A 9,927-nucleotide genomic window follows, 5' to 3' on the forward strand; every position below is an offset into this window, starting at 1 on the left:
CTCTCTCTCTCTCTCTCTCTCTCTCTCTCTCTCTCTCTCTCTCTCAATCTCTCTCTCCCCCATGTCTGTCTGTAACACAAGTCCTTTTTAACACAACCTATATTTCTTTATATAGATATCGAATTTCAATGACAAGATTTAGTGAGTACTTACTCTGAGGAATATCCTCAGCTCTGTAAATTTTCAGGACGAAAGTGACCCACCGCAGGGCAATCCCAGCAGGAAGTAACAAGTTGCTCTCCACATCATCACTGTCATTATCTCGATCTCTCTTCTCTGTCTGTTGGGGACATAGTTACAAATTATGCACCAGAATTTTACACATATAGAAATCACCACCTTCATGAGGACAAAATGGTACCGTTATAATTAACCAAACAAATAAACATTAAGTTCCTGTTATGGACAAAGCACCTCCTATGTACGTATTGAAATTACAAAAGCAAAAATGCAAAACCAACTCTGAGATTTTTCATGATGAAGTACTAGGTTACAGGCTAATACTTGTGCTCTCCATCTCTCAATCTTCAAATTTGCCATCTCACATCTATACTTTTCAGAGGTGGGGTCCCTCAAACATCAGAGGATCATAGATTTTGAGATCTAGACCTGGAAGGGACCCCAGAGACCATCTAATTCAAGTCCTCCATTTTAGAGAGGAAACTAAGGGACAAAGAGTGACTTGAGTAAGGGTAGCAAGTGGCAGAGACAGGATTTGAACCCAGATCCTCTCATTCCAATCCAGTGTCCTTTCTACTGTGCCATACTTCCTCCCATTGTCAGAATATAATTTGTGCTTTTATAGGTTGGGTGAGCACCAATTTAGGGAAGTATGCATGCTCCTGGCATTTCTGTCGATGCCCTTTAGAAGCCCATGTGCCTGTAAGTACTCCATTTCTTAATGCTCTAGGGCAGTGAGGTTAAACTCAAATAGAAATTGGGTATAGGAGGCAGTAATAATACTAAGGGACTGAGGACCACATATTGACTTTGTCTAAAAATGTAATATCATCTATATTTAATTCTTTTTATCTACTTTGTTAAACATTTCCCAAGTCCATTGTTAGTGTTGTAGGCTGCATGGGGCTGAGAGGCTCATGTTTTGACACCTCTTCCATAGAGAAATGAATGCATTTTGAGCTAACACTTAGCTGTTGCAGGCCAATTAGTAGCCCTGTAGTGTATACAACAGGGCAGCTAGGTGGCCCAGTGGATAGAGACTCAGGCCTGGAGTCAGGAAGACTCATTTTCTTGAGTTCAAATCTGGCCTCAGACACTAGCTGTGTGACCCTGAGCATGTATAGGGGCAACCACACTGGCATACCCAGGATGGCAGCTAGCACAAGTTCTTAGATCTGCTTTACTAGGAAAGATAGCTTTTTAAGGGGTCAACAATCTTTTTAAATTACATTCCCTAATTCAGGGGAAAAGTCAGAACCCTGAACTTCAGAGAAAATACATTCAGAGAAATAAAGACCAACAGACAGGACTCTCACTGCCTGAATCAACTATACACTTTACATACATCCCTGGACTGAGAGAGCCTTTTCATCTGAGCAGTAGGGAAGCTCTGAACACACGGCCACTGAGAATCTCGACCAGGAAATCACAAGATCCTTCTCATAAGCAAGCCCCCAAATCAAAATACCAATTCAGAGTATATATACACTTCTCAGAGTCAGAAGGCATCACAATCTTCCTGATTCAGTGCCTAATTAGAAATTAGCAAAAGGTGTGAAAGCCTTCCTGCAAGCAAGCCTCCCCTAAGCAAGCTTCCTTCCACATGAGGCCTATTAATGGGTGGGGAAGATCTTATTCCAATAACATTACAGCAAATCACTTAAACTTGTTTGCCTCAGTTTCCTCATCTATAGAATGAGCTGGAGAAGGAAATGACAAACCACTCCAGTATCTTTGCTAAGAAAACCCCAAATGGGGTCACAAAGAATCAGATATGACTGAAAAATGACTGAACAACAATAAGAGTATACAACATCAGCTTTTCTGTTGGGTGAAGTCATTGGAAATTTTGTGCTAACTGCGCTTCGTGAGGGCTTTGGGAGGGATGGTTCAGTACCTGTTATTATATTGCAGAAACTCCCTTTACTGATAGAGACCTTAGAATCATACTTCTAGAGCTAAAACGTTATCTTAGAAACCATCTAATACAATCCCTTCATTTTACTGAAGAGGAAACTGAAACTATGGGAGATGAAATGATTTGCTCAGGGTCACACAGATAGCAAATAGGAAGTGTGGGATTTGAACACAGGTCCCCCAACTCTGGACCCAGAGCACTTTCTATTTTACTATCCATTTGTAACATTAGGAAGTTTCATAAGGACAGGGTGGTTCAGTGATGTGTCCATAGCCATGCAGATAATATTTGTCAGAGACAGGACCTGAATCACTTTTCTTAATTCCAATGAGAGCCCTCTGGAGGCAATATGCCATGTTGCCTCTCTAGAATTAGTTGTGAGATACACAAAAATTCAAAGGGAGGAAACCAGTCCCTCTCTGTCTTCCCTGCCAGAACTTGCTTGAACTGATTGTGGCTCTGTCCAGGAAGGTCCCAGGCAGCAGTGTCTGATGCTGCAGAGGAGACAGCATCCCTTCAGAAACACCAAAGCTGTGGAAATACGCCTTGCAGCTAGGTGGCTTCCTCCCCACTGTGTAGAGGAGGACTTATTATTCTTTTATTTATTAAGTTAAATATTTCCCAATTATACTTTAATCTGCCTTGAGCCACACACAGGAGTGTTGCTGAGCCCTCAGTGCCCTAGATGGAGTACCAAGTACCCCCCTGTGGTTATGGCCCTGGTCAGTAATCCATGAAAATATTCCTGTTCCCGTAGGCTTAGGATTTAAGAGAAAGTAGGCAGAAACTAGGCACACCCTGCATACCACTGCTCTGAATAACATAATTTCTCAGTAGCCTCATCAATACAGTGTCCTCAGCCTCTACCACTATGTCATGAAACACTATTATGGTCAGCCAAATCCTAAGATTGTTCTTAGGAACTTGAGGCAGTCTTTCAGACTTCATTGCACACGACTCCTCTGAAGCTTTTGACACTTAGCCAGCCCTTTCTCTGGGACTCTCTCCTTCCTTTGACACTGTCTCACAGTTTCTCCTCAGCCTCTTTTGCTGGATCATCATCCTGCTCTTGCCCGTTAAGTATTTGCCAAAGGTCAATCCTTCCCCCTCTCCTCCCTCAGTTGATGATCTCATCAACTACTCATGTTCAATTATCATCTCTATGCAGAGGAGTCCCAAACCCCACCCTGACTTCTACTCTGCATATTACTCCTGCATCACCAGCTAATGGCCTGCTGGAGGTCTTCACTTGGTTGGCCATCCCAGAGACATCCTTGAGCTCAACATTTTCAAAACCATACATATTCCTTCAACCTTTTAATGTTAAACAACCATTGTTTTAGTCACCCAAGTTCACATTCTTGGAAGCACCCTTGACCTTTCCTTCCCTCATCCTATATATAATGAGAATCCTACTTTTGTATACATCACCTTTGCTCTATGTAAATATGTATGCATTTGTAAATATGTAAATGGTATATAAACTGCCTCAGCAACTTTTGTCTGTACTATTGCAATAACCTGCTAATTCATCTCCCTGAATCTAGTATCTCTTCTTTCTAATCCACTTCCCCAAAAGCTGGCAAGTCATTCTTTATTCTTAAAACACAGATCTGAACATGTTCAACCTTCAAAAATCTTTATGGCATAAAATTTGCAACTGGGATGAAACACAAAATCCTCAGCCTGGTATGTAAAGCCCTTTACAATGTGGCCCCCACCTTCTTTTCCAATGTTATTTCATATTTTTCTCCCTCCATACTCTCTCTGTTCCAGTACACACACTATACACATTTCATTGCCCTTCTCCAGGCTTTTATACAAGCAGTCCCCCAGGCCTGGAAGGCACTCATTCTTCACCTCCATCTCTTTCAACCTCTGGTTTTTTTTTCTTCTGGCGGGTGGAAGGCAAGGCAACTGGGGTTAAGTGACTTAGTGTCAAGTATCTGGGGTCGGATTTGAACTCAGGTCCTCCTGACTCCAAGGCCGGTGCTCTACTCACTGCACCACCTAGATGCCCTTCTAGTTTTCTTTTGAGCCCTATTCAAACACTGGCTTCTTTACAGGTCTTTCCTGATTAATCTCATTGTTAATATCCTCTTCATTTTGAAAATACTTCATACCATATTATATTTACTTATTTAGGGGAGGGGTGTGTTGTATCCCTCAAGTGGACTGTAAATTTCTTGAGCCCAGGGACTGGTTTGGTTTTTTGTCTTTGCATGTTCAGTGCCTAATACCATGGCTGGATCATAGTAGGTGCTTAATAAATGTTGGCTGAATTGGATTACTAGGAACCACAATGTCATTTAGCCCAAGGAGGCCTTTTCATAGAGCCAATTAACATCATTAGGCAGGAAAATGCCTGTATCTGCAGAAGAAATATAAGGACAAGAATGGCAATAAATTGTGTAATGTGGAAACATGCTATATAGTCATTGGAACACTACACTTGAAGTCTGAAATTTAAGGCTCAAAACCTGCCCCAAATAGCTAGGTAATCCTAAGCAGGTTACTACCTTCTCTGGGTCTCAGGTGCTTATCTACAAAATAAAGGGGATGGAGTGGATAACTTCTAAGGTCCCTTCCAGGTCTAGATCAAGGATCCAATTATCTTTCCCTATTGCCACTCTCCAAAGCATCAATGCCACTGATATGTCAATAGCTGTCAAATAAGTTATCCTGAGCGCTGACTCATTCCTCCATTGCCCACTTGTTTAGTTCATGATCACCCTCACTTGTGGAAAATGAGAACAGTAGAACCTTTCTTCAGAAATACTCACTGGGGGCTCATCTCCTGTTCCAAGGACAAACATGCTGACTTTCATGTAACCTTTAGCACCAGAACTTGTATCTTCAGGGTCATTTAGAAGAAGCCATTTTCTCATGACAGCATGACCTAAAAACAAAAGGAGATGAAATGGAATCCCCTTCTGAGCAAGGAGAAGTGAAAGGAATGTTGGGAGGTCTGGGGTTTTAAGACTGTTAGAGAAAAAAATAAGCATTTAAGACAGTTTGCTCCTCATCCCACAAAACTTCCTCAGCTCTTCCTCAAAGAGTTGGTTGCCATTATGGAAATGCCAAATCTCCCTGGTCCCAAACAAGTCCCTGCAGAAATACCAGGATAGTTCCTTGCTTCTTGTTCTTGTCGGGATCTGATAAGGTTCCCAGAGGTGTCTGGTCTAATTCCTCTTGTAAATTTGTCAAGGTAAGGTCAAAATGCCCACCCCAAATAAATAAATCATTGAGTTTCTGCTCACGTATTTGAGAAACCAAATTTTTCCAATAGTACATAACCATTCAAACTCCAGCATATTTGTTCAGATGACTTAAACCCCTCTTGATGATAATTTCTTCTTTTGCTTTATAGGTCCTTTAAAAAGATGCTTTATTTGAAGGAGAAGTGAGGGATCCAGGATTTAAGATAATGAAAATATTACTTACCAGGTTCATCATAAATGTAACCAACATCGATCTGAAAAAAAGTTTTAAGCATTTTAAATTATTTTGAAATTAATCTTAAGAAACTTGTTCCCCTTCTTATGGTTAAGCAGAGAATCCAAGAAGTAAAAGAGGGGACAGGGGCTGTCTAGAACACCTTCCTACCCCACGAAGAAATCTCCTTTACAAGAACCTTGAGAGAAGGTCATCTGGCCTCTGCTTGAACATATCCCGTGATAGAGAGCTCATTATTTAATGAGATAGCCTGTTACATTTGGAATGGTTTGAAATGTGTCATCAAACTATTTGCCTTGAATTTCAGATATTCATGAAAGTACCCTGCCATTCTTCCCTGACTTGGTTTGCCTACCCTATGACATCTGTCCAACCTCTACTGGAAGACTGATAATAATTATTGCCATGGAAAGATGTTTAATAAAAGAGGCAGCAGGATGGATTTCTCCATTGACCTAGAAGCATTTTAGTGACAGATACAGAACCAATCTGAATTGCTGCCCATTCAATGGCTTTAATACATAGAGGACCAACAGAAGTGATAAGTCCTGTGTTGTAACTGAAATTTAACTTAAGGTTGAATGAGGCAATTCTTCATGCAAGATAACATTTATTATCAGGGACATGCTGCCTGTCAATAAATGGGTCAATGGATTACCTTCATGTATGCCAAAGGCCCCAAGCAAAAGGACAGTTCCCCACATATAGGTTTTGGGGAGTAGAGGAAAAAAACAGAACAGTGTAGGTGACATGATATGGTTGAGGACAACATATTGCTCACAGAGCTGAGGCATGGGGAGTGGAGGCTAGGGACAAATCCCCTCCTTCCCTCCTGAGAATCCAGGTGCAAGATAACAAAACTGACATCCCTGAAGGATAGCTTGGTAGAATAAAGATATTAGGTCTGACTCCCTTGTATTCATACACACACACACACACACACACACACATATCCCCCAAGGTCAGCCAAATTCCTTGAGGCAAGAAGAGATCAGGGAATAGCAGGAGAGCTGGATTTCTAAAATTAACCCCTTACAGAACAGCTGAATTCTGAACTAAGTTCAAAGATAAAGAACCATGACTTATACAGTTACAGGACAAAAGCAGCTGCAGGACAAAAAAATAATACAGGATCCATCTTAATCTTTTCACCTGTAATGTAGGTATACGCCTTGTTTCTGTAGCCCTCTCTAAGTTTCATACTTCATTACCAACCAAGACATAGGATTGCAAGGTCTCTGTTGATATCCGTCTCTTGGAACCTTTATATCTTGCCTTCAGAGAATGTCATGATGCCAGGAGAGAATAATTTTGAGACTCACTAAGGGGGGCAAACTGATTTGGGCAGAGAATCAGGTCCTTCTTTGGGATTCTATATAGCACTGAAGTGAGATGAAAGTATTCTTTTGGTACTCACCTTAAATTCCCCCATCAGGCAGTCTGCTCTCAAAGAATGGGAATCATAAACCTGGAAGAGAGAAAAATGCCCAAAGTCACAAACTTTTGTGGGACACTGATCTATGGCCTGTGAATGCCTTGGTTTTTCTTACCCGAATGCTTATTGTCTCATCAACCAATTCCAGAGGGGTCATGTGGACATTGTAGAAAAATAACTGATAAGACAAAAAATAAGGGAAAAAAAGAATTTCAGCTGTATAGTAAGATAATAATGGGGGGGGGGGGAACTAAGTAATTAACTAAGCCTTGTATTTAATCATATTAAGTTGTTCATTTGGGCCAGATAGACACTCGTTCAGCTCTTTAAGACTAGAGGTTGCAGAGAAGGTATCATTCTAGGAGCTCCCTATACTAATGAAATTACAGCTCCAGTTCCTACTCTTCCTCTATCCTCAACACTAACAGTGAAGTGACTTAATAATAGTGGATATTCATGTAGTACTTTAAGGCTTACAAAGTGCTTTATACACATCATCTCATTTGAGCTTCACAGTTCCATGAGACAGAATTATAGATAGTCCATTTTATAGATAAATAAATCGAGAGGTAAATAGATATATTTATTTATATAATATTTATCATATTTAATTATATAATTAATTTATATTCTATATAAAATTATATTATATAACTTTACATAATTTATAATAATTATATTTATATAAATAAATTATATAAAAATTTAGATAAATATTATAGATAAATAAAATTAAAGGGGTAAGAGATTTGCCCATGGTCACACAGTTAGGATCTTTCAGAGGCAAGACTCAAACTCAGGTTCTCCTGACTACCAGGTCAGGTTTTTTTGTTTTTTTTTTTCCAGTCCAGTCTTTTGTCCACTTCATCATACCGCCTCGATTGTAAACCCTAAAGGGTCATATAAACATGCTAGGTAAATCAGAGGAAGAATTGAAACTTTCTGACTTCAGATCTGGCACTCTATTTACTCTGCCATACAAGTAAAACAGAGTTTAAGTTTTGTAGTTGTTCAATCATTTTTAACTCTTCACAACCCCATTTGGGGTTTTCTTGGCAAAGATGTTGGAGTGGTTTTGCCATTTCCTTCTCCAGCTCATTTTACAGATGGAGAAACTGAGGCAAACAGGATCAAGTGACTTGCCCAGGGTCACACAGATAGTAAGAGTCTGAGGCCAGATTTGAAGTCAGGAAGATGAGTCTTCCTGACTCAAGGCCTGTTACTCTATCCACTGCACCACCTAGCTGCTCTGAGTTGCGGAGAATTGAGCTGCTTAATTCAAACCACCAAATCAATGGCTATTTTAGGCAAATTGTATATCTGAGGCTTCTGTTATCTGGAAAATAAAACCAATTTCTTCCATTTTATCTGCATAGACCTGTATTTTGTGTCTGTTTATTCTAAAAATAAAAAAGTTCCTAAAACCAGCTCTTGGCTGGATGAGTGTCAGTGCCTTAACGAAATGGTTCCCTTTTTATACCATATCAATTTGTGAGGTCGTTTCTTTCAGTGCTGATTCATTAATTATTTAGCATTTACTAGCTATTTTGAGGCACACAGGTGTCACAGTGGATAGAACACTGGACCTAGAGTCAAGAAGACCTGAGTTCCGACCTGACCTCAGATTCTAATAGCTGTGTGATCCTGGGCAAGTCACTTAACCTCTGACTGCCTCGGTTTCTCAACTCTAAAATGAAGACAATGATAGCACCTACTTCACAGAGTTGTTGTGAGGATAAATGAGAGAATATTTGTAAAATGCTTTGTAAACATCAAAGCAATATTGTTATTATGTAGCCCAAAATTAAACTCTAAAAATTTAATTCTCCTTTTTCATTATTTCCATACTAATGATCGGTAATTTAGGGTAAAATAAATAAATGACTTGTTCAGACTAAGAATGTGTTCATCAAACTCACTTCTAAAATTCTGATTCTGATTTAATCTGTTCCAGTTTCTAGATTTTTCAGTGACTCAGGACCTTTAAGGAATGTGAAAATTCTTCTTGAGATCTTGCTAAAGTCTTAAGAATTTAGTGGTCAGTCTCATTTAATCAAGTTTAGATTATAAATATATTGATATGTGTTATTTTTATGACCTTCTATAATCTGGCCACACTTTGCCTGTGCAAAGTTATTCCCCACTGTTCCTCAACACAAATCTTTACTCAGTTCAAGATGGCACATATCTCACTCAAATTAGCAAATTTTCTCTCCCAATACACTCCTTCACTTATGCTATTCCAACCTCCTGAAAAACCCTCCTCTTCCCCTCTCCCCCTGCTTAACTGTTCTTTCTCCATTCTTCACCACAAGCTAAAGTCTTGCCTCTTCCATGAAGCCCGGAGGATGTCTGCTCACCTTGACCCCTTCTTTTTCTTTTGGCCTTTTGACTTTATTGTCTATTGCCCAATTAGTGCCTTATTGTAAAAAGTATTCTTTAGCTGCTTATATTCAGCATATGACTTTTTATGACATCGGTATATATAATGCTATTATATACAATGCAATTGAATGTATGTGTTCCTAAAAAACACCATATAATTTGGAAGTGAAAGCATCAATTTCACAGTGTTAGAAAGTTGCCTAGGGCACAGAGAAGTTCAATGACTGGTCCCTAGTCCCTAGAGTATCTCTCATAAGCAGCATTGAACCCATGTTTTCCAGATTTCCAGGGCCAGCATTCTATACTCTTCCTTACAATGTATTATTTTTATAAACCTACAGAAATGAGAAAGATTATTATCCACCAACTGCTTACTTCATCAAAAAATGGATTGTTCCCTCTCTTGATTCTTGTTCGATGTGTTTGACCACAGACATGGACTTTGACCACTGGCTTGATGTTATTCCCACTTAACTGACGTCCTTCAATCACTCTAATACGAATCTAGAAGAAGAAGAAGAAGAAGAAGAAGAAGAAGAAGAAGAAGAAGAAG

The 9,927-nt window shown here is 39.6% G+C and overlaps 1 protein-coding gene across 4 annotated transcripts in view; it reads right to left on the reverse strand.

Annotated features, from left to right (window-relative positions):
• MYOF (myoferlin) overlaps positions 1-9,927 on the reverse strand; it is a 165,401-nt gene that overhangs the window by 87,174 nt on the left and 68,300 nt on the right. For 3 of the 4 annotated variants that reach the window (XM_069099252.1, XM_069099254.1, XM_069099251.1), the window contains exons 7-12: positions 9,750-9,878; positions 7,105-7,167; positions 6,972-7,022; positions 5,543-5,573; positions 4,882-4,997; positions 154-280 (exon numbers count right to left, since the gene is read on the reverse strand). In XM_069099252.1, the coding sequence (XP_068955353.1) occupies positions 154-280; positions 4,882-4,997; positions 5,543-5,573; positions 6,972-7,022; positions 7,105-7,167; positions 9,750-9,878 (517 nt within the window). The remainder of the gene's footprint in view (positions 1-153; positions 281-4,881; positions 4,998-5,542; positions 5,574-6,971; positions 7,023-7,104; positions 7,168-9,749; positions 9,879-9,927) is intronic. The other variant, XM_069099255.1, reaches the window with a different exon arrangement.

The sequence above is a fragment of the Petaurus breviceps genome, unplaced genomic scaffold (assembly GCF_028583685.1).
Source record: "Petaurus breviceps papuanus isolate PSGF00001 unplaced genomic scaffold, PetGlider_PUasm1.0 37, whole genome shotgun sequence".
Classification (NCBI taxonomy): domain Eukaryota; kingdom Metazoa; phylum Chordata; class Mammalia; order Diprotodontia; family Petauridae; genus Petaurus; species Petaurus breviceps.